We start from the raw sequence: 25112 nt of genomic DNA, 5'->3' as shown, positions 1-25112 counted from the left end.
TGGCTGGATTCCTGGAGACGATAGTCTTATTCAGCCCTGGGATCAAACCATGGATCCATTTGATTTCGGTATGTCTCTCCATTTAATAAATTATTAAATATTCTCTAATCTCTATCTTGCTCCGTTTCTTTGGCCTTACAAAACCTACAGACAAATACATATTGAATAATATTTATTAGTGTAATAATATTAAATAAAATTGTAAATTTTGTCTGATGACTCCTATCCCTTGTTTGGTCATGAAATCACCTAGAATGAAAGACATTTCCTTAGGTTTTCCTACAATTATTTTAATACAAAGGATTTCTATCGGTCACATCCATTGAAAATTTATTATATAAGATGCTGATCTGAACAGATTTTCCACCAGAATTTCTAGTTTTCCCAGCAGTTGTCCAATTGTAAGTCCTCCTCCTCTTCCTCTATAGTCTGAGTTCTTGGGTTCATTTTAAAACATGGCTTGGATTCCTTTGCTTCTGATGCTGGTTTGCTTATCTTGCATAGTCCACTGGTCTGTTTTTAACAAGTACCAAATAGCATTCTTGGTAATTTATAGCAATCTGGTAAATGCCTGGCCTCCTTCATTCCTAGTTTTAAATTTTCCCTGAGGTGCTGGACTTTGGGGGGGGGTTTAGTTGTGTCTTTCTCTATTTTCTACAGTGCCCCCTTAACTATTACTGTCTTTCTGTGTATGATTTTTATTATATTGGCAGTCAAACTGATGAGGTGTATGAATGAATGAATGAGATCCCTTCTGCTTGAAGACTCAGGTTCATGAACCCCAAATTCTGTGGCAAAAGTCAGAAGTTTATTTTACACTAAGAGGTGTTTCCCTTAGCAGGCTTTTCTCTCAGTGGAGAAAATCTGCAAAGAATGATGGGCAAAAAACCGATTTTATGGTAAGTCTGGGGGAGGTTTGATAATCTGACCAGGATTTCTCAATTGAATGTGAAGGGATTTTTTAGGATGTGACTTCCTAAAAGATCAATAGGAGCTTGATTTACCCTTGAATGGTATTGAGAGGATATAAGAGGATGTGAGCCGATTTGGAGTCTCGGTTTTTGCAGATCAAATGGGACATGGTTTTTGTGATTTTACACAATTTTTATAGAGTTTACTCAGGTCATTTTCAGTGATTATTTTACACAAATTTTACAGAGTTCACTCATGTCAAAACCATGATATATTTGTCTCTGATTATTTGTTTTTCTTTTTTTGTGGATTATTTTTTTAAATTAAGTCTTAAGTGTGTCATGAACTTTCACATATTGTATGGATTTTATTTTCTTCTTGAAATTTATCATTTTCAAAGACACTTAAAAGCTTTTAAATAAATAAATCAATGCAATTAGTAGAGATGAAACTGTTGCATGCTAAAAATATCTTTCCCTCAGAAGCCCATGGACTGAAAGAAGTCTGATACCTAGGACCTCATAGATTATAGCCTTTCCAGTGCTTAAGTGGTAAAAGGTTAAGAAGAAATTCTTTTTTTTTCTGGTTTTACAATTTTCATTGATGTTTTCCATCATTTTCATTTCCAAATATGACCTCTCCCCTCCTCACTCCATAGAAACTTGCTTTTTGACAATGGATACCGAATGCTACAAGCCAAGTCGGGTTAGATTTCAGTATATATTTATTTGCCAAAGCCCTTCAAGACTGAAAGAAATCCAGGAAAATGAAGAGGCAGAGGGGAGGAGAGAGAGCATTCTAGGCTTGAGGGACAATTCATGCAAAGGCATGGGAGGGGGACTACCCAGAGCTGGGGGGGAGGGTACCAAGTGAAGATGACTGGAAAGGTGGGAGGGTTCCAAAAGGAAAGAGCTCCAAATGCCAGCGAAAGGATTGATGTTGGATTCTAGAGCTGAGAGGGAGCCCTTGGAGACTACTGAATACATGGTTAGACCTTTGCCTCAAGCAAATCCCTCTGGTGGCTGAATGGGGGGTGGACTGGAGCAGAGAGACTTGAGCCGCACAGACCCACCAGCTGATGTCACAATGGTCCGGGTGGAAAGTGGTGAGGATCTCCCCCAAGGAGGGGGCTCTCAGAGGAGAGTGATCTTGGGAAGGTACAAACAAGATTTGGCAATGGACTGGACTGGTCACATAGAGTGAGTGTAAGTGAAGAATCGGGACGGGCCAGACCTAGGGAGTGACAGGGACTGGAAGGATGATTGTGTCTGAACAGCACTAGGGACGTTGGGAAGAAAGCTCCTGAGTCCAGGCCCACTTGGGCCAAACCCACTTGGGTTTGGAACAAAATGAGACATTCACAGAGCATTGATCATGTAATAAAACATTTACTTTACAGCAGTATGAAAAGCAGATTCATCCAGCATTGGTTTGCCGGTGCTGGTGCCTCAGGTGCGCTCCCTCAGGCACCAGCCAGGGCTGTGATGGACAGCGCTGGGACCATAACGTTCTTATCGAGTCTTGGTTCCCTTCTCGCCCTGATGCCAGCTCCTAAAGGGCCCCCCGCACACATGTGGAGTTTGAGCAGAGCAGGTTCTAGGAATTGTGGGGGCAGAAAGACCAGGCAGCAGCGGACATACGGTTGTAATTTGGAGCAACAGGAAACGCTCTGAGTTCAGGGATTTGAGGCAAGGCAGTGACGAGCAATAATTCACTCAGGGAGCTGGGAAAATAAACTCCAGAACAACAAGCTGGGCGGGTAAACAGGTCAATTTAAGAGTCAAAGTGAACTCGGAATGTGCTGAGAGAATTCTTTTTCTAAGTAACTTGGCTACAGCTGAAGAAAGTGTCTTAAGGCTTGCCTCCCGTGAGAAGATAACTGGGCACTTACGTGAGGACTCCGGGTGCTCAGCTTTCTGGCAGGTTGTGATGGATTGTCTGCTCCTTCAGAGACGGAACCAAATTTACAAGAACCCCAGTATCAGAGAGCTCCACAGCTAGTTACTGCATGACTGCCCATCCCAAATGCAGGAGGCATCTAGTGCCCCCTTCCAAGGCTGCCATGTCTAGAGTTTGGGGTCAGCAGGTCCAGTCCCCACAGTCCCCCCCACCAAGAGAATCAGTTCTGGTCTAGCTCTGGATCTCTCCTTTTTTATCTCGGCTTCCTTTTATAGTCCCATCCCACGGGTCTAGCTCAGATCTACAATATTGACATTGAGTGTTACTATCCCCCATATCCAGGATCCAATCCATGGGATCCCCGGCAAAGCGATATAACCAGCTCCAAAAAAAATCTTGACTCCTTTAGCCCCATTCCCAGTCCTTTCCAGTTAAAATGCACCGATCCTTGCAGATACACAAAAGTGCCTCTGGGCCCATGGCTCCAGCTCAATCCCATCGGGCATATTTTAAGACTTCCCCAAGATCCCTCCACCATGTGAAGGAGCTCGTTGGAAGCAGCAGGCTCCTCTCCTTCCATACCAGGTAGTCCTCCCCCCATTGCACTCACCTGAACAAACTGACAATACTACAAACTTAGGTCAGGGACCTCGACCTGAGGCACAGCCTGGCTACCCCCCAAACGATCTTGGATGAGCCCTACCTGCCAGCACGCTGTCTGAGGTCCTCACCCCAAAGTCTGGGCTCACACAAATTGGACCAGCTCTTGGGGGCTACCAAGAAGATCTCATTGCCTATCTCCCTCCATCCCTTCCCTGGCCTTCAATGAGAACTTCAGACTCAGGCTGCCTCAGTTTCCTCAGGCTCCCCCCTTTGTCTATCACAATATGGCTTTTGACTAAGTTTGCTCAAATGAGGTTGTTCCTTGTGTGTGTGTATACATGGGTATACCTGAGCATATCTGTGTGATACAAGATAAGCTTTATTTTGGGCAAAAGAAAGCAAAACATCAACCGACAAGCACTTATTATGTGCCTGGGACCCTGGGCATTCAAGGACAAAAGTGAAACAATCCCTGCCATTAAGGAACTTGAGGGAAGAAGGTGAAGGTGAAGGCAAAGGTGAGGCAAGAAGGTAACAAGCATTTATTGAGCACTTATTAATGTGCCAAACACCGCTAATGTTTTAGAAACATCTCATTTGATGCTCCCCCAAACCCTGGAAAGTAGGTGCTGTTATTATTCCTATTTTACAATGAGGAAGTTGAGGCAAATGGTGGGTGACTTTGCCCAGATATTAAGCCTCGGGGATGGAATTTAACTCGAATTTTCCTAACCCTAAGCCCAGTGCTCTGCCCATGGGGCAATCTGATTGAAGCAGGAGGCGGCAAATCATAGCCCTATACAGGTAAATACAAATGATCTATGTGAGGCAGTGGGGGTGAGGACTCGCTGGAGGGGGGCGTGCACAGAGAAGAACTAAGGACTCTAAGAGGTGGCTGGGAGCAAGGGAAATGTTTCACACATGGGGGGCTTGGAACAGGTGCAGCTCCAGGAAACCTATATGGAGATAGAGTGTTATGGATGAAGAACAGCAACAAGTCCTCCTGGGCTGGGCCAGGGGCTGCCAAAGGGGAGGAAAGTGTAATTAAGGTGGAAAAATACACTGAGACCAAGTCCTAATGAACTCTGAACGCCAACCCGGGTTCGAATTTGATCTCTGCAGTAACGGGGAGCTACTGAGCGTTACTGAGAATAAAACTGGCACCTTAGTCCTGAGCTGTAGGAGTTCACAGCTGGGATTGGGGGTAGATGGAATGCAAGGGGACCACTGTAATGGCCCAGGTAGCAGATGAGGCTCCCATCAGGGGGGTGGCTGCATGGGGGGGGACAAGGGGCTCGTCCAAGCATGGACGGGGGGAGAGGGTTGAGAATCACAGTGCACAGTGCACAGAGTGCACAGGGAAGTGGGGGCAGGGGATGGTCACAGGACTGGGGAGATGGAGGGTTTCTGTCCATGGCACATCCAGGTGAAAACGTCCAACAGGCAGTTGGTGATGTAGGAAGTGGGGGTGGGAAACAGGTGCAGGTGAGTTTGGGATAGGGACAATGATGAAGCCTCTGGAACCTGACAGTCGTGAAGAGAAAAGAGGGGCCTGGGATAGAGCCAAGGGGGGACCCGCAAAGAACCTGGTGTGGATGGCCACCAAATGGGATAATGGAAAAGCATATGGCAAACCACAAAGCGCTGTCGCCCACAAGCAAAGTAGACTGAGAGTGACAGGCAGGAAGCCGCTCCAGTCATAAAAACCCCAAAAGGAGAAGGGGAGGGGGCCCCGCCATGTGGAATGAAGGAGACAGGTCAAGAACAAGAGCGCCAGAAAACCACCTTGAGATTCGGCAATTAAGAGCTCCCTGCGCAGTCCAAGAGAACAGAGTCTGCAAGGAGGCGGCCAGCAGCTGGGCTACGCAAGGCTGAGGAGGGAACAGGTATGGACAAAGCCGAGGCAATGCAGGCAGACAAGCTTTCCTGGGAGTTCAGGTGAGGAAGAGAGGAGACATTTTGGACAAGTTGAGGGCCTTTGGGAAAGTTTCTAAGAAAGCAGACTTAGATGTGTCTGTAAGCAGTGGGAAAGGAACCAGGAGAGAGGGAGAGAAAAAAGATTGGGGAGCAAAAGGTGCTTTGGGGGGACAATCTGCTGGAGAGGCTCAAGTACACACATCAAGGCTTGTCTTCAGCAAAGAAAAGGGCCAATTTTGCAATGGAAATCCAAGGTACCAGGTGACATTAAGAGTCTGAGTTAAGAACTGGGGGTAAAAGGAGTTCAGAGAATGGCCCCAGTGTTCTCTGAGAAGAACAAGGCAAGTTGCTCATGCAGAAAAGGACAAGCACCATCCTGCCACACACTCACACGTGCACAATTGCAGACCACCACAAAGGAATCACGGGGACCAATAACAAGGCACTCACCTCCTTTCCGGGGACTTCACCTTCCTGGACCTGCAACGGGGGACGCTGTTGCCCACCATCTCCTCCTGGAGACTTTCTCTAATTGGGCTTTTTCTGACACTGCTCTCCCCTGGGTCTCTTCCCAGTGGGATGATCTGACCACCCCTCTACATCCTTCCCTGCCTCATCATCCGTGTCCCGTGTCCCAACTGTGGATGCTAATTCCCTCAGTCTCTTGTTAGGTTCTTTCCTCTTCTTCTATCCCCTTTCGATTACCTCATCTGCTTCTAAGGGATTAATTATCATCTCTATGCAGATGTATACATGCACAGAGAAATGTATACACTCATATATATGTAAATATATATCTGGGCTATTATAGAGATATACACACATATTTCTACATATACAAATGCAGGATGCTTATGTCTCCACGTTTGTTTGCGTCCTACATCATCAATTGTCTGCTAGGCTCAAACTGGATACCCCCAAAAGAGCTCACTCTTTCTCCCCAATTCTCTCTGCTTTCACCCTAGGTTCTCAACTCTGCCATCATCCTCATCCCAGAGATCCAATCAGAAGGCAATTCCTGCCATTTCTACAGTTACCATCTCTCTCAGATCGTCTTCTATCAGAGCTACCATCTTAGTTCAGGTGCTTGCACAAGAACCTGCTATTCCATTTCCCTGACTTCCCAGACACTCCAGTCTGCTATCAAAATCATCTTCCTAAAGCCACAGAGCTCCCCTACTTAGGCAACACCAGTGGCTTCCTATTGTCTCTTATATAAAATATATATTCTTCTGTTTAACTTTTAAATGATTTATAAAATGAACTCCTTTTTGCTTCATTCTACATTACTCCCCTCTTAATGCCTAAATCTAGCCAAAATTGCCTCTTCTCTGTTCTTCACACATTGTATTGTCTACTCATTTTGCCTTTGCAATGGCCATCCCACTTCTCTAGAATACATGCCCTCCTCAACTGTCCTAGAGTCCCTCCTTTCCTTTAAGAGTCACCTCAAGGTCTATTTTCTGTTTTATCTTCCTTATCCAACTGCCCTGTATTTAGCTATTGTAAATATATTTGTGATTTACTTTATACACACACACACACACACACACACACACACACACAACATATATTTATTTCTTCTACTAGGATGTCATTTTCTAATGACCAGAAATTGTTTCATTCTTTGTATTTGTATTTCCCACAACTCCAAAAGTACCTGGCACATAGGGTTTTATAAGTGCTTGCTGATTGATTGAATCATTGTCCCTGAAAACTCTCCACGTTCTCTTTTCAGAAAAAACCTATTGCTTTAAGATTTTCTACCTTCTGTTCCAAACAGCCAAATCAGTTTGTTTTCTCCAGTCTTTTTAAATAGATTTCCTTCTTTAATCTGAAGATAAGCTTAATCATTCTAGGACTCTTGTGGTAGTTTTGTTCTCACTTTCTGGGTCTCGCTGTTGTTCCTGAAACACTGTGCCTTGTCCCTTTCCTTTCTCTAAACCTTTGCTTTGGCCATGCCCTGTTCCTGGAATGTCCTCCCACCTCACTTCTGCTGTTTCATGCAAGAATCAGAGTCCACCTGCTCGAGGAAGCCTTTCCTGATCTCCCTAACCATGGGTGGTCTGCTTGCCCCAGCCTTACTCACATCACTCTTGGGTTATTTTATATATAGTTTGCAAACAGATGTATGTATATACTGTCTCTCCCCCCATTCCTCCCACACTGCCCCTGGCTGGAATATCATCATCTTGATGACAGAGACAGATAATTCTGTCCTTGTATCTCCACTATGCCTGGCAGTCAATAAATACTGATTAATTATTTCTTCTGGAGTTATTGTTTTGCTCTTTTTAAATTTGTTCTTCAGTCTCTTTGCTGGCATTTCAGGTTTTTGGTATGACTATTTCTTCCCTTTTCCCTCCTATTTTTCTTTTCCTTTATTTCCAATATTCCTTGGTGTTCTGAGGTCATGAAGAACAGGGTTTAGACATAAACAACTCACATTTTCACCCAGTATCAGTCCACTGATGGTAAAATAGGGCAAACCTCTGACCAGAGACTTTTTCCAATCATTGTATTCCTAGGTGGTGTTCAATGATTCCTTGTCTTCAGAAAGTGAAGACTTTCCCTAGCACAAGAAGAATCCTCTGCCTTCACACCTTCATTTCATCCATAGTTTTCTTTAGTGTGAATTCTCTGATGTGGAAGATTTGGGTCTTGAAGGATTTTCCTGTACATCCACAGAGTCTCCATTAAGAAATGTTTATGGTGAATAGAACTGCAATATATCTGAATACTCTTTCATATTATTCACATTCGTAAGATTTTGCTCTTTTATGAATTTTTTCATGGTTATAAAGGGATGAACAGTTGCTGAACATCTTCTCACACTCCTTGCATTTATACGGTTTCTCTCCAGTATGAATTCTCTGATGTTGGATGAGGTAGGACCTCTTCCTAAATGCTGCCCCACATTCTTTACAGTGATAAGGTTTTTCACCCGTGTGAATTCTTTTATGTTGAAGAAGGACCGAGTTCTGCCTGAAGGCTTTCCCACATTCCCTACATTTATATGGTTTTTCCCCTGTGTGAATTAGTTGATGTGAAAGAAGCTCTGATCTTCGAATGAAGGCCTTCCCACACCTGATACACATGTGAGGTTTTTCTCCGGTGTGAATTCTCTGATGATGAACCAGGACTGAGTACTGCCTGAAGACCTTTCCACATTCCTTGCACTGATAAGGCTTTTCTTCAGTGTGAATTCTCTGGTGTTGAATAAGGACAGAGTTCTGCCTGAAGGCCTTCCCGCATTCCTTGCATTGATAAGGCTTCTCTTCCGTGTGAACTTTTCGGTGCTGGATAAAGACAGAGTTCTGCCTGAAGGTCTTCCCGCACTCCCTGCATTTATAAGGCTTCTCTCCAGTGTGAATCCTCTGGTGCTGGATGAGATGGGACCTCTGCCTAAAGGCTGCCCCACACTCCTTACACTGATAAGGCTTCTCCCCGGTGTGAATTCTCTGGTGAATAGCAAGGTACGACTTCTGGCTAAAGATGGTCCCGCAGTCATCACACCGGTAGGACTTCTCTTCAGTGTGAACTCCCTGGTGCTGAGTAAGGCCCGAGTGGTGCCGGAAGGCCCTCCCGCACTCCTGACATTTGTAAGGCTTCTCCCCTGTGTGGATGTTCTGATGGGCAATGAGGGTGAGATTCCGGCTGAAGGCTTTCCCACACCTGGCGCACTCGAAAGGTTTCTCCCCCGTGTGGATTTTCTCGTGTCGAGTCAGGTGCGACTTGCAATTGAAAGACTTGCCACAGTCCTTACATCGGTGAGGTTTCTCCTCAGCATGAACGCTCTGGTGCTGGATAAGGACCGAATTCTGCCTGAAGGCCTTCCCACACTCCTTACACTGATAAGGCTTCTCTCCAGTGTGAATTCTCTGGTGATGGATGAGATGGGACCTCTGCCTAAATGCTCCTCCACATTCGTTACACTGATAAGGTCTTTCTCCTGTGTGAATTCTCTGGTGTTTTGTAAGATAGGACCTCTGGCTGAAGGCTAAGCCACAGTCATTACATTTATAGGGCTTCTCTCCAGTGTGAATTCTGTGGTGTTTAGTAAGGTAGGACTTCTGGCTGAAGGATGTCCCACACTCCTTGCACGGGTAAGGTTTTTCTCCAGCATGGATTCGCTGATGCTGTCGGAGATGGGACTTCTGCCGGAAAGCTGATCCACATTCCTTACAGGGATAAGGTCTCTCTCCGGTGTGGATTTTTTGGTGCTTAGTAAGGTATGACTTTTGGCTAAAGGCTGAACCACATTCCTTGCACGGATAAGGTCTCTCTCCGGTGTGAACTCTCTGGTGTTTAGTAAGGTATGACCTTTGCCTAAAGGCTGCCCCACACTCCTTGCACTGATGGGGTTTCTCTCCAGTATGGATACTTTTATGTTTTGTAAGGTATGACTTCTGGCTGAAGGCAATCCCACACTCTTTACACTGATAAGGTTTCTCTCCAGAGTGAATGTTCTGATGTTGAACAAGGACTGAGTTGTGTCGGAAGGCTTTCCCACACTCCTGACACTTGTAAGGTTTTTCTTCACTTCGAACTCTCTCAGGCTGAACAAGGGGTGAACGTTTCCTGACGGCCTTCCGACATTCCTTATACTCAGAGAGTTTGTCTCCAGAATGAATTCTTTCATGATTAATAAGGCATGAACGGCTGGTGAAGATCTTTTCACAATCCTTACATTTATAAGGTTTCTCTTCCTTGGGCACTGTCTGATCTGGAGTAGGGTGGGACCTTTCCTGGATCTTCTCACCCTCCTTCCTCTGGTAAGGCTCCTGTCCAGAAGGAATTCTCCTATGTTGAGTAACATATACATCCGGACCGAAAGCTTTCCCAAGTTCCTCACAGTCAGAAGGTTTCTTTTGCCTATTTGCTCTCTGATGTTGAATAAGGGCTGAGAGATCCCCAAATTCGTTACCATTCCGTGAGCTCTCAAGCCCAGAGATGTCCCGACTGAAATGTTTTCCATTATCAAAACAACTGTGGCCTGTCTGTACACTGGGGATTTTACTATGGAAGAAAGCCAATTTCTTGAAATCATGGAAATTCCTTGAAATATTTCCCATCTGCTTCCATAATGGAATCTCTTGGGTGGGAGCTCCTATAAATACGGAGCCATGGAGGACATCTTTAACGAGTCCTTCCCCTGATGTCTCTGGCGTTCTTGCTTTTTGCTTTAGAGGTGATTCTCGGTTCTCAAGTTTAGAATCCCAACCTGAAATAAATTAGGAATGAAAATGATTGAAATCAAGTGAGCTAAAAGACCAGCTCAACCTTTAACAGAATCTTGAATCTCCCTGGCTCAGAGAGAACTGGAAACACAGAAAGTTAAGGTAATCCTAGGGAGTGGTATGGGAAGCACAGTGCTCAAAGCTAAGATGGTGATAATTCCTTGGTACTCTGTCCTGGTCATACCACAACTGGAATTGTGTGTTCAGCTGAGGAAATGACATTTTAAGAAGGATAAAAAAAGATTGGGAGAGAGAGAGAAGAAAGCAACAAAGTTGATGAAGGACCTTAAATCTGTGATCCATGAAGATGGGGAAGCTGAATAAGCTCAAGAACATGCAGAGTTATAGGAGAGACAAGTTTGGTATGAGATGCTATTAAGTGGAGAGTTTGGGGCTTTGTTCCCTTTGGATTCATATGATAAAGCTAGGGACGATGGGTAAAAGTTGCCAAGAATCATTCTTAAGTGTGCTCTAAGAAGACATTTCCTAACAGTCGGAGCTCCCTGACATGGAATTGATTTCCTTGGGGGTCGTGGGTGCACCCCTACACTTGGAGCCTCCGATGTAAAAACTGACCTTTTTACATTTATATTTTTACATTTACATTAGGGAGGGAAGGGAGCCAGGCTAGGTGGTCTCTGAGGTGGCTCCCAATTTTCTGGATTCATTGAGCGTTTAGCCCATTAGAACTGGAATGTCTGGCTCATTTGAAAGATGGGCAACTAGATGCTCCAAGAGTTGACAGGATTTCCCTAAAGCCCTAAAGTGAATTAGTAACAGGTGTGAGACAAGGACCCAGGTATCTGGGCTCCTCCTCTTGTGTTCTCTTCCCTCCACCGTTTGTCTAAAAATCTCTGGATCCCTCTGTGAGAAAGGAGGAACCTGTGAGATAATGATGATAATGATGATGATGATGTTGATGATGGTAACGATGAGGATGATGAAGCTGGGGAAAGGCCAACAAGAAGAGCAAGGTGTAGAGAGTTACTGAAATATCCTGGTCACCAGTTTTGGGGATAAGAACTTACTATTTGACAAAAATTGCTGGGAAAATTGGAAACTAGTATGGGAGAAACTAGGCATTGACCCACAGTTAACACCATACACCAAGATAAGGTCAAAATGGGTTCATGACCTAGGCATAAAGAATGAGATTATAAATAACTTAGAGGAACACAGGATAGTTTACCTCTCAGACCTGTGGAAGAGGAAGGAATTTATGACCAAAGAAGACCTAGAGATCATTACTGATCACAAAATAGAAAATTTTGATTATATCAAATTGAAAAGTTCTTATACAAACAAAACTAGTGCAGACAAGATTAGAAGGGAAGCAATAAACTGGGAAAACATTTTCACAGTTAAAGGATCTGATAAAGGCCCCATTTCCAAAATATATAGAGAATTGACTCTAATTTATAAGAAATCAAGGCATTCTCCAATTGATAAATGGTCAAAGGATATGAACAGACAATTCTCAGACGAAGAAATTGAAACTATTTCTAGCCATATGAAAAGATGCTTCAAGTCATTATTAATCAGAGAAATGCAAATTAAGACAACTCTGAGATACCACTACACACCTGTCAGACTGGCTAGAATGACAAGGAAAGATAACACGGAATATTGGAAGGGATGTGGGAAAACTGGGACACTGATACCTTGTTGGTGGAATGGTGAATACATCCGGCCATTCTGGAAGGCAATTTGGAACTATGCTCAAAAAGTTATCAAACTGTGCATACCCTTTGATCCAGCAGTGTTATTACTGGGCTTATATCCCAAAGAGATCTTAAAGAAGGGAAAGGGACCTGTATGTGCATGAATGTTTGTGGCAGCCCTCTTTGTAGTGGCCAGAAACTGGAAAACGAATGGATGCCTATCAATTGGAGAATGGCTGAATAAATTGTGGTATATGAATATTATGGAATATTATTTTTCGGTAAGAAATGACCAGCAGGAGGATTTCAGAAAGGCCTGGAGAGACTTACATGAACTGATGCTGAGTGAAATGAGCAGGGCCAGGAGATCATTATATACTTCAACAACAATACTATCTGATGATCAATTCTGATGGACCTGGCCATCCTCAGCAGTAAGAGGAACCAAATCAGTTCCAGTGGAGCAGTAATGAACTGAACCAGCTACACCCACCGAAAGAACTCTGGGAGATGGCTATGAACCATTACATAGATTTCCCAATCCCTATATTTTTGCCCACCTGCATTTTGGATTTCCTTCACTAATTGTACACTATTTCAAAGTCCGATTCTTTCTGTACAGCAAAATAACTGTTAGGACATATATGCTTTAACATACTTAACATATATTGATCAACCTGCCATTGTGGCGAGAGGATGGGGGGAAGGAGGGGAAAAAGTGGAACAAAAGGTTTTGCAACTGTCAATGCTGAAAAATTACTCATGCAGATATCTTGTAAATAAAAAGCTATAATAAAAAATTTTTTAAAAAAAGAAATATCCTGGTCATTCAGAGAGTAAATGGAAAGAGGAGCGAGAGATAGAGTGACAACAGAGAGAGAGGAGTGGGAGCAGGAAAGAGGAGCCAGGAAGTTGGGGAGACCTGCTTTAAGAAGGTAGGAGGGGAACACGCTTTCAGGTAAAAGCACAGACAGAACAAGATCACCTAATTATTGGCTCCTCCATTTCAGAGGCATCGTGCTTAAAGCACATATTTGACAGTACAGAAAACTGAGGGGAGGGAGGGAAATGACTCGTCCAACATCACACTTTGTGTCAAAGCCAGAGCAAAGGCCCGAGAATGTCAGAACCAGTATATGTAAGTCATGCCCTTATTTGAAAGACTGAAGCTCAGAGAACCAAAATGTTTGCTGAGGTGCTTCACACCTGATTCGGAGGCACGTTCGGATACAGGGAGCACTCAGACATGGGGAGCACACTCAGATATGGCTTCTCAGAAGAGCCCCATGCTGCCCTCTGGACAGAGTGGGCTTCTTGCCATTTGGGGCTTCTGGACCCCTTGGGCACTAAAGCCTGGGAACTCCTCAGAATCACGGTTTTAAATGCATAGAAGATGTCGGATAATGAAGGGAACCAACTACATGGAAGGAAATATAGTTTTGAAAACACAAGCTGCCAGAGGCCAGGAGAAGGACTCGTACTGAACTTCAGATATCAGAGGAGGAATTGGGAGAGTCCTCCCCAAGGTCCCCCTCCCTCCTCACACCCACCTGCCCCATCCAAGGCTTCAAAGATGGAAGCACACGAGTGATGAGCAGAGCAGCTCCTCCCGCTGGCTCCCGGCCGCCGGCTGGATCTCCCACCTTCACACAGACAGGGGCGACTTCCAATGCATCCCAGGGGATCCCAGATCGCAGCCCCTTCCCCTTGTTCCAGCCAGGAGATCAGTTTTGGTTTGGGGCCAAGAAGCCCTGATCAAGGAGGAAAAAATAAGATGGGTCTGTATGTGCCAAAGAGAGTCGGGGTCAGGTGGTCAAAGGAAGGCCCAAAACTAGAGCTTTCAGACTGTGTGACCCTCCAGAGAAACAGAAACACTCGTGATCCAGAAGGGACCCCACTGCAGACCCTCTCCTCAAACCATGACTCTCACGTTTCTTGGGGAATATCCCTCCCAGCTGATGTCTAAGGGAGGGACATCATGACCTCTCTGGGCCTCAGTTTTCACAGGTGTAAAATGGGACCACTGTCCTTTCCAGCTGTGCTCCCACCACCCCAGACTTCTTACCCAAGAACATGTCTCTCCACTTTGTCTTTGGTTGCTTCCTAGCAGAGGCTTCCACTTTGAGGACCGCTTGGACCAGCCACTGGGCTGTGCTTCTGCTCCACCTTCTCTTCCCCCTGCCCTCATTTCCTTCCCTCTTAAAGTCTGTATCCTCCTTAGAAGGGAGGCTCTCTGAGGGCCGGGAGCTTTCTGTTTGCTCATCGTTGTGCCCGGGTGTTTAGCACCGTACCAGGCTCGGAGCATGCGTTTGCTGCCTCCTTACAAACTGGGAGGAATGGTGCCCTGAGACTTGGGGGAAGGAGGGAGGTCCTTCAAACATGGGCGGGAGGGGGGGCTCATGGGAAACATCCTGGGCTGGAACTGGAGCCCCCGGCTTCCAGGCCCCTCTGCACTCCCTTGTTCAAATAACTTCTCCTCACTGGGCCAAATGCAAGGGCTGGAGCGAATGGAGGCCGACGGCCCGGGGAGCCACCGCTGTTCAGTTTGCCGCATTAGGGAAGGACCCCCAAGCTAGGAAGGTGTTGAGAGAGGTCCCGATTTCCCGGGGTGGGGGAGCTTCCTTACCCACAGAGACCAGGTTCCTGTAGTTCTCCAGCATCACCTCCCTGTAGAGCTCCCTCTGGGCTGTGCTCAGACATCCCCACTGGTCCCAGGTGAAGTCCAAGGCCACATCCCTGAAGGTCACTGCCTCCTGCAACACCAAACACCGTGCTGGCTCCGGGGTCCCTTATTTATGGGAGAGAGGGCTGGCCCTGGGCCCCAGAACGGACACAGTGGGCTTAAAGGAGGCAGGGAGGGCAAAGAAAGGGTCCTCCTTAAGGCAGCCAGACTAGAGGATGTTCAGGTCTGGGAGCCCAGGAAAGCTGCCACCGGGGGATTAGAGATGAAGGAATGTTGGCCGGTGGTCACCGAGCCCAATCAATCCCCTCATTTGGCTTAAGTGGCAGGAGGCTCTGGCATAGGTGGCCCACACGGAAGTGACCTGGCAGGATTAGAATCCAGGTCTTCTAACCCCAAAGATGGCCTTTGTCCCTACTCGGGGCTGGCTGGCTCTAGTCCCAACTGGACTGTGCCCCCATTGGCCTTTGGTTTTCAAAGTAAAGTGAGAAAGCTGGTGGTCGGATGACCTCCGAGCCCCTTCCCTGACTTTGGGAGCCAGGAGCCCCTAGTCCAAGAAGGACTTGGCAGCTGACCTTTGACCAGTGCCACCGCGCGCAAGAACCTGAGGAAGCAAATCCAGTCACTCACCCGGGATCTGGCCCACGGGATCCTGGCAGGGGGTCCGGCCTCCTCCAGGCGCCGCTTTCGGGGGCAGTTATGGGGCATCACACCTGTGGGAGGAGAGAGCAGCCCCTGAAGGGAGGAAGGCTGACTTTCTGGCCTCTTCCCCCCAAACCCAGGGCATCACCTAGGGTTAAAGATGGAGAGGAAGGGTCCTAGAGGGGTGAGCCCCACTGTGAGCCCAGGAGACAGGTCCAGAACAAACAATCTAGGATAATCTCAGAGGCATCCACCGGAGGGGTGGGAGGCAGAGGAGGAGCAACAAGGAAAAATGGCGAGTGATCAGAGACTGGGAAACCAGGAGCACCTACTGCAGAGCATGGCAGAACAAAGGCAAAAAAGGGGGTCCCACCAAGAGGGCCCAAGCGGCATTCTGATTAGGGAGACAACATGTGGGTATGGGTAAATAAACAACCTGCTCAAGTATATTTATATACACATATATGCATACGTGTATATTTGCATTTGTGTGTATTTACATGTATATGTACGTGTGTGTGTGACAAAATACACACAAAATGAATACAAGGCACTTTGGGGCTCCGAGACCTAGCAGACGGGCAGAGCACAAGAAGCTTCCTGGAAAAGGTGGAACTTGAAGGAAACCAGGGATTCCAGAGTTAGTGAGAGCTGAGATAATGCTGAGATAATGATTCTCGGAGACAGGCAGCATGGTGGTGATGTCAGAAAGAAGAGGCTGTCTGTTAGGGAAAAGATGAGCTTTATTATGGACATAACAAATTTGAGGTGCCTGTGGAATATATAAATTACCGTGGAAAGGGCCCCTAATTTGACAAAAATTGTTGAAAAATATTTAGATTAATATATCATATATTATAATAAGCTTAAAATGGGCAACTGACTTGAATATCAAAGTTCATACCATCAAAAAAAAAAAATAGAGAAAACCAGATCAGGTACTTTTCACAGTTATGGCTGAGGGAGTTTTTAAAATTATATTTTATTTTATTTTTCGATCAATGAAAATCCATCTTCTCTCCCTTCCCAGCCCACTGAGAAAGAAAGAAAAAAAAGAAGAAAACCCTTGTTACAAATGTATATCGTGAAGTAAAATAAATTCTTAACATTGTCCAAAAATGTCCATGTCCAAAAATTAGGGGTGAATTTTTGACCAAACAAAGAATAACCTTAGAAGAAGAAAAACAAAACAAAAAGTTCAGATATGTAAAATGGAAAAGTTTTTGTATGAACAAAATCAATGCAACTAAGGTAGGAAGATAACCAATCATATTGGGGGGAAACTTTTTACATCAGATAAATCTGATAAGGGTTAGATATCCAAGACATATAGAATACGAATTGAAATGTATAACCAAAATCCATTATTCTTTAATATCTAAAATAGTCAAAATACATGAACAAATGATTCCAAAATAAAATGCTCCAAATTACAAAGAGCAACAAAAAGCAAAACAATTCTGAGCACTCACTTATTCCTGCCAAACAATATGAAGTCTATGATGGTGGGGCTGTGGAAAAGGGGACACTGACATATGCTTAGTGGGATTGTGAATGCTGGAAAAACAATTTGAGTCACATGAAGAGAGTGACCAAAATGCCATTCCGTCTGACCCAGCAGGGCCAATGACAAAAAAAAGGACTTGTGTTTACAGCAGCACTCTTTGGAGCAGTTGCCATAGGAAAGGAAGCAACTGGGAGAAGACATGAATATTGTGAGATGTGAAAGAATGAGTAAAACAGAAAAGCATGAGAAAATCACATGCACCGAAACCAAGTTAGGTAAATGGATCTAGGAAAACAGACAAAACAACACAACTGAAAAAGAGTAGCCAAAAACCAGGCAAGCCAAAGACTGAGCAACTACTCCCACCTGGGAGGCTGGTCCAAAGAATAGATGTGGTCCAGTGCCTCCCTGCTCATTTATATGTAGGACTGGGGAACTATGGGTGAGAAACACTGCATATAACATCTAGCTTTTCTGACATGTTGGTGAGTTTTGCTAAACTGCTTCTTCCCCCCCCCCTCCCACCCACTTTTTTTTTATTATGCAATATTTATCTCCAGAATATCTTCCAGAGGAAGAATACATTGGAAAATGTAGGTAAAATATTGATTACAATGCATTTAAAAAACAAGAAGTAAGAAAAAAAGAAATGAAAGTACTGAGTGTGGATATCTTTATATATATATATAGCTTTTTATTTACAAGATATATGCACGGGTAATTTTTCAGCATTGACCCTTGCAAAACCTCTTCCAACTTTTCCCCTCTTCCCTCCCCCTTCTCCCCCAGATGGCAGGTAGACCAATACATGCTAAATATGTTAAAGTATAGTTAAATACAATATATGTATACATATTGTGGATAATTTTTTAAAGGATTTTGGCTGAGAAAGGGAAGAAGGGTATAGGTGAGCACCTAGTAAGGGATTTGTGATAGCTTGTGAGTATTTTTTAGGGATGGAGGAGAATAGGAATGAACCAGGAGGAAAAGATGAGAAAAGGAGTGATAGTGGGAGTGGAGATGAGAGGCCACCTCATCAACAGAGATGGAGGAAAGGAAACAAAGGAGAGGAATGATGTCAAGGGAGTTGTGAGGTGATAAAGAAGGCTTACCAGATGAGACAGAATGGAAAAGCGACAGTTAGTGGTGAATGACTGACTTTATCAGTACCATATGAGGGGAGGGCTTTGAGGAGATGGGTGAGGAAAGGGGGAGCTGGGGAGGCTGCAGGAAAGAAGATGTCTGGAAGAGCCATCATGGTGACTGGATAGAGAATCACTTAGGGAACAACAGAAGGACTGCCTTGTGGCAGCAAAGATCCAGTTGAGATTGGGTAACAAATTTGTCTTGGATGACAGAAGAGCAGTCCAGAATTGGGCTGGAGAAAGTACTTGTGAGTCAGGACTAATTTCATTGAGAAATTTTGTATGCTGGAATAAAGTATCTGTCCCAAATTGGAAAATAAATAAATAAAATAAAATGACCAGACTTAGTGGAAAATGTGACATACAAACACAAGAAACAAGAGACACAGAGTTAAATATAAATGAGCGATCATAAGGGAGCTAAATGAGGTTAAGCTCTGATGGGGAGATAACACATGTAGCACCTCTGAACTCTCACCATCAGGGGTCATTTCAGTTGTTCAGTCGTGATGGATTCTTCACGACCACATTTGAGGTTTTCTCAGCAAAGATACTCAGCCAAAAAACCAAAGGGGCAGTTTGCCATTTCCTCCTCCAACTCATCTTACAGATGAGGAAACTGAGGCAGACAGGATTAAGTGAGTTGCCCAAGATCATATAACTAGTAAGCTTCAGAGGCCAGACCTGAACTCAGAAAGATGAGTCTTCCTGACTGGAGGTCTGGTACTCTATCCACCCACCTGCCCCTCAGGAATTCCAGAAAGAATCTAATTAGACAGGAAGCCTGAGAGTGATTCTATTACATCTTGATGATCTCAAAAGGAGAATGGAAAATGTGGGAAAGGAGGGAAGAGAGGGAAAAATGGAGAAAATAATCTCACAGAAAGGAAGTTTGCAAGGAGTTTATCCAAGAAAAGGGGGACAGTGTGGGAAGAAGGAAGGAGAAGGGAAGGGAGAGGGCAACACTTGAACTTCAGTTCGATCTCCTCTGAAGGAGCCAAAGGAGGGAACACACACACACACACACACACACACACACAGAGAGATTGGTTTGGAAATACCACAAACTGGTTTTTTTTTTTCTTTCTCATTTTTTCCCTTTGTGATCTGATTTTTCTTCTGCAGCATGACAAAGATTGAAATCGGTTTAGAAGAACTGCACATGTGAAACCTATATTGGATTGCTTGTTGTCTTGGGAAGTGGGGAAGAAGAGAAGGAGAAAAATTTGGAACACAAGGTTTTGCAAAGGCGCATGTGTTTGGAAAAATAAAATACTATAATAATAATAAGAAGAAATACAGAAAACTCAAGTGGGAAACAGGCAGGAATGATGAGGAGAAAGGGTGGTAATACCGAGAAGGAATAGTCGTGAGCCAAACAAAACAGCCTTAAGTTTCAGAAGCTGGATCTCAAGGGAAATTAAAAGGAAAACCAAATGGATTGGAAATTAATAAAGATGTTCATTTGCCAAGGAATAGTTCAACGAATTGTGGTAAATGAATGAAATGTGACGTTGCAGTGTAAGAAGTTAAGAAAGAGACTTTTTCAAAGAATTTGGGGAAGACTTGTATAAATAGATGCAGAATGAAGGGAGAACCAAAGAAATAATGTATACAATAACAAAACAGTCAAGAAAAAGTGATCAACCATGGCTCCAAAGGTCACATAAAACATTATCTGATGACAATGAGGATGAAGCTAACATTTACATAGCAGCTATGTACCAGTAAGTACTTTACAATTATTATCTCATTTGATTCTCACAACAATATTCGTTTTGCAATTGGGGAAACTGAGGTAGATAACAGTGAAGTGACCCGCCCAAAGTCACACAGCTAATGTCTGAAGTCACATTTGAACTCGTCTTCCTGACTCCAGGCCCAGCATTCTATCCTCTGCACCAAGTGCTCAGACGATGAATCCCACTATCCACCTCCTGAAAGAGAGAACAGACTCACAGCTGTGAGATCCTGGCCAAATCACTTTACCGGCCCTGTTTGCCTCAGTTCCTCATCTATAAGATGAGTGGAGATGAAAATGGGCAACTGCTTTAGAATCGGGAGTCAAAACGACTCAATAACGACAAAAGTGGTCTTAGTTATCTGCTTGTTGTCTTTGCTGGACAGTGAGACTTTCAGGGATGCTGTTTTTGCCCCAGTTTGTATTCCGGGGTTGGCATAAGGCCGGAGGCGAGTGAGTGCTCAATTCAAAGCTAGGTAATTCACAGACACCGGTCTAACTGCTTTTCCTCTCATGCCCCCGGGCTCCGCAGCCAGGCCAGCCAAGGTCCCTTCTAGAATCTCCTTCCCACAGGGACTGAGCTCCTTCTTTTTCTGGGAGTCCGAGCTCCAAATCCACTGCGAGCTCCTGCGCTCTCCTGCCTTGTACTCCAGGAAAAGTCACAGGCAGCTCCTTCCTCCCTCCTCTTCCAACCTTGGTATAAAGCGCACCGCTCTCTCCTCCACCTGCTATCCTGGGAACAGCGCCTGGGCTCCTTCCCACCTGGGGACACAGCGCACGGGCTCCTTCCTACCGGGGGACACAGAGGACACAGCGCACTAGGCTCCTTCCCATCCAGGGAACACAGGGACACAGGCCCACAGGGCTCCCTTCCCGCCCGGAACAGAGCGACAGGCTCCTTCCCTACCAGGAGACACAGCTGCGGAGCTCCTTCCCACCAGGGACAGGCGCTGCAGCTCCTTCCTACCAGGGACACGGCGCATGGGCTCCTTCCCACCCGGGGACACGGCGCACGGGCTCCTTCCTACCGGGGGACACAGAGGACACAGCGCACTGGCTCCTTCCCATCCGGGAACACAGGGGACACAGCGACCAGGGCTCCTTCCCTTCCCGGGAAACAGAGGCCGACCAGGCTCCTTCCTACCCAGGGACACAGGCGACAGGCTCCTTCCCACCAGGGACAGGGCGCACAGGCTCCTTCCTACCCAGGAGACCACGGCGCACTGGGCTCCTTCCACCCAGGGACACAGCGCACAGAGCTCCTTCCTACCGGAGACACAGAGGACACAGCGCACTGGCTCCTTCCCATCCAGGAACACAGGGACACAGCGCACAGGCTCCTTCCGCCCGGGAACAGAGGCGCACCCAGGCTCCTTCCTCACCCAGGGACACGAGCGCACGGCTCCCTTCCCACCGAGAGACAGAGCGCGCAGGACTCCCTTCCCACGAGGAGACCACGGCGCATGGGCTCCCTTCCACCCGGGACACAGGCGCACGGAGCTCCCTTCCCACCGGGACACAGGGAACACGCGCACGGCTCCCTTCCACCCGAGACACAGGAGACACCACAGCACGCTCCTTCCCACCCAGGGACACAGAGGACATGCGACGCAGGCTCCCTTCCCTTGAGGACACAGGGACATCAGCGCACGGGCTCCTTCCGCCCAGAACACAGGGGACACAGGCGCACGGGCTCCTTCACCCCAGGGAACACAGGGGACACGGCGCAGGCTCCTTCCCGCCGAGGACACCGCTGCAAGGCTCCTTCCCCCAGGGAACACAGGGACACGCCACGGACTCCCTTCCCTGCGGGACACACGCACAGGCTCCCTTCCCTACCAGGGACACAGCCGCAGGATTCTCCTACCGGGACACAGCCAGCTCCTTCTCACCCGGGGACACAGGGGACACACTGGCACGGGCTCCTTCCCACCCGAGGGACACAGGGGACACGCGCCGGCTCCTTCCCACCCGGGGACAGGGCACGCGGGCTCCCTTCCCACCCAGGGGACAGGGCGGCATGGGCTCCTTCCCACCCGGGGACAGGGCACGGGCTCCTTCCTGACCCAGGGACACGGCGCATGGGCTCCCTTCCCACCCAGGGGACACGGCGCACGGGCTCCTTCCCATCCGGGAACACAGGGGACACAGCGCACGGGCTCCTTCCTACCCAGGGACACAGCGCACGGATTCTCCTACCGGGGACACAGCGCACGGCTCCTTCTCACCCGGGGACACAGGGGACACCGCGCACGGGCTCCTTCCCACCCGAGGGACACAGGGGACACCGCGCACGGCTCCTTCCCACCCGGGGACAGGGCGCACGGGCTCCCTTCCACCGGGGACAGGGCGCGCATGGGCTCCTTCCCACCCAGGGGACAGGGCGCACGGGCTCCTTCCACGCCAGGGACACGGGCGCATGGGCTCCTTCCCACCCAGGGACACGCGCACGGGCTCCTTCCCATCCGGGAACACAGGGGACACAGCGCACGGGCTCCTTCCCGCCCGGGAACAGGGCGCACGGGCTCCTTCCCACCCGGGGACACCGCGCACGGCTCCTTCCCACCCAGGGACACGGCGCACGGGCTCCTTCCCACCCGGGGACAGGGCGCACGGGCTCCTTCCTACCCAGGGACACGGCGCACGGGCTCCTTCCCACCCGGGGACACGGCGCACGGGCTCCTTCCCATCCGGGAACACAGGGGACACAGCGCACGGGCTCCTTCCCGCCCGGGAACAGGGCGCACGGGCTCCTTCCTACCCAGGGACACGGCGCACGGGCTCCTTCCCACCCGGGGACAGGGCGCACGGGCTCCTTCCTACCCAGGGACACAGGGGACACCGCGCACGGGCTCCTTCCCACCCGAGGACACAGGGGACACCGCGCACGGCTCCTTCCCACCCGGGGACAGGGCGCACGGGCTCCTTCCCACCCGGGGACAGGGCGCACGGGCTCCTTCCCGCCCGGGGACAGGGCGCACGGGCTCCTTCCTACCCAGGGACACGGCGCATGGGCTCCTTCCCACCCGGGGACACGGCGCACGGGCTCCTTCCCATCCGGGAACACAGGGGACACAGCGCACGGGCTCCTTCCCGCCCGGGAACAGGGCGCACGGGCTCCTTCCTACCCAGGGACACGGCGCACGGGCTCCTTCCTACCCAGGGACACGGCGCACGGGCTCCTTCCCACCCGAGGACACAGGGGACACCGCGCACGGCTCCTTCCCACCTGGGGACACGGCGCACGGGGCTCCTTCCCACCGTCACTGCCGGTTTCGTGCCTCCGCCTCCGACCGGAGACAGCGCTCCGTTCCACCCATGGGACAGAAGCACAGAGCACCCAGTTCTCAGCGGAACAGGCCGTGCGCCGAGGTCATCCTGGAGCCCGAAGCCCGGGCGACAGGCTCGCCGGCTCCTTCCTGCCAGGGACACAGGCCACACGTAGAGGGCTCGGCTGTGAACAGGCAGCCCGACGACACAGGCACAGATGCACGCTCACTTCCCATGGAAGCCACCAATACGCGGGGGACACACAACCGATGCACGGACTCCTTCCGGCGGGACACAGTGACGACACGGGACCCTGCCTACCCAGCGCTCACGGCACGGGCATCCAGGCACTGCCTACCCAGGGCACGGCGCACGGGCGCAATCCACCCCGGCCCCCGAGGGACACTCAGTGACCACGGCTCCGTTCCTGGGCCGCCAACTCGGCTGCAGGGGACAGGCTCCGCTCCTTCTGGCTCCCTCATTCACGGTTCTTGCTCTCGCGCGTCTCTCCAATGACGCCGCGGGGCCTCACCGTGGGCAGAACACGACAACCGCAGTGAGTCGCAGTGCCTGCGCAGCCGCACGGCCAAAGTGCGGAAGGAGTCATCCTGGAAGCACCCTGAAGCGCATGCGCCTCCAAGTCTTCCTCCAACTGGAGCGGAGGCGGTGTTCACAGCAGCGTCACTTCCTGTAAATATCGCGGTGTCGGTGCTGGGTTCGAGTGTGAACAGGAAGCCCTCTGGACACAGCACAGATGCACAGACCACGCTCACCATGGAAAAAGCCACCAATACGCGGGGGACACACAACCGATGCACGGACACCCGGCGGACACACGTGACAGACACGAAGACACCGCGGCACCAGCGCTCACGCACCGGGCACATCCCGGGCACGCAGCCGCCGCGGCCCTCCCGGGCCAATCCACCCCCCCCCCGCCCCGAGAGGACACAACTTCAGCAGGACCACCGGGCCCGTTCCGGGGCCGCCAAAGGACCTCGGCCGCGGAGGAGACGAGGCCCCGCCCTTCTGGCTCCACTCCCATTCACGGCCTCACCTCGCTTAGCGTCTCTCCAATGTCGCCCCCGTAGCCCCGGCGAACTCAAGCCCGCGGGTGGTCGCCGTGCCTGCGCAGCCGCACTGGCAACGGCGGAGAGGAGTAAGGAAGGCAACCCTGAGCGCATGCGCCCCCAAGTTTCTTCCCCCAAACTGGAGCGGGGAGGGCGGGGCCTGCAGCGGTCACTTCCTTTGTAAATATCCGCGGTGTCGGTGCTGGAGTTTCCGAGTGTGGAAGGCGCTCTCTCTGGACGTTTCCAGCGCGCGGATGTGCGTGAAAGAGGGGCTGCCTGGGTGGGTCTGCGGCTCTCGCACCCGCGGGGCTCCCCCTCGGTCCCGCCGTCTCCGGGGAAGTGCTCCCCGCCTCCCCGCTCTGCGCCTGTTCGCTGCCCTCCCGCAAGCCATCCGAGGCATCGTCCTGGGCCCGGGGCCCCTCCTGGGAGCCCCCCTTTTCTCTCGGCATCGATTAACCCCGACTGTCCCCCCTTGTCCTGAGCCCCGCTTTCCCCGGGCTCGCGACCCTCGCGTAGTCACCCTGTTACCTGCTGTCTCCTTTTAGAATCTACCTGGGAGCGGCGAGTTCCCGGAGCATCCGCACGGATCTCTTCGGAAAAGCCCCTTCCCTTCCTCCTTGAGATTGTTCCCCTTTTGCTCTGCGAACTTTCTTCCTTATCCTCCACACCCCCCAGGTTACCGGACTGATTTCCTGTACTGAGTGTGGTCCTTAGTCCCCCTGTGGTCCCTAAGGCTTTACCTTGGAAATCTTTGTATTCCTCAGCACTAACTGCGCCGGGCCCTGAGGACTTAATAAAAGCTTCCATTCTTCCCTGCTCTTCCCC

The 25112-nt window shown here is 48.8% G+C and overlaps 1 protein-coding gene across 1 annotated transcript; it reads right to left on the bottom strand.

The window, feature by feature from the left end:
- Positions 1–80: 80 nt before the first annotated feature.
- LOC100922723 (zinc finger protein 665-like) lies at positions 81–24310 on the bottom strand. The gene is made up of 5 exons (XM_031964071.1): positions 24275–24310; positions 15543–15625; positions 14859–14985; positions 13783–13983; positions 81–10555 (listed from the first exon to the last, which is right to left on the bottom strand). Exons 2-5 carry the CDS (start codon positions 15618–15620, stop codon positions 8082–8084), a joined length of 2880 nt encoding a protein of 959 aa, XP_031819931.1. The 5' UTR covers positions 15621–15625; positions 24275–24310; the 3' UTR covers positions 81–8081.
- Positions 24311–25112: the final 802 nt, after the last annotated feature.

This window comes from Sarcophilus harrisii, chromosome 3 (genome assembly GCF_902635505.1).
Source record: "Sarcophilus harrisii chromosome 3, mSarHar1.11, whole genome shotgun sequence".
NCBI classification, from domain to species: domain Eukaryota; kingdom Metazoa; phylum Chordata; class Mammalia; order Dasyuromorphia; family Dasyuridae; genus Sarcophilus; species Sarcophilus harrisii.
This window is presented reverse-complemented; position numbering and strand designations above follow the sequence as displayed.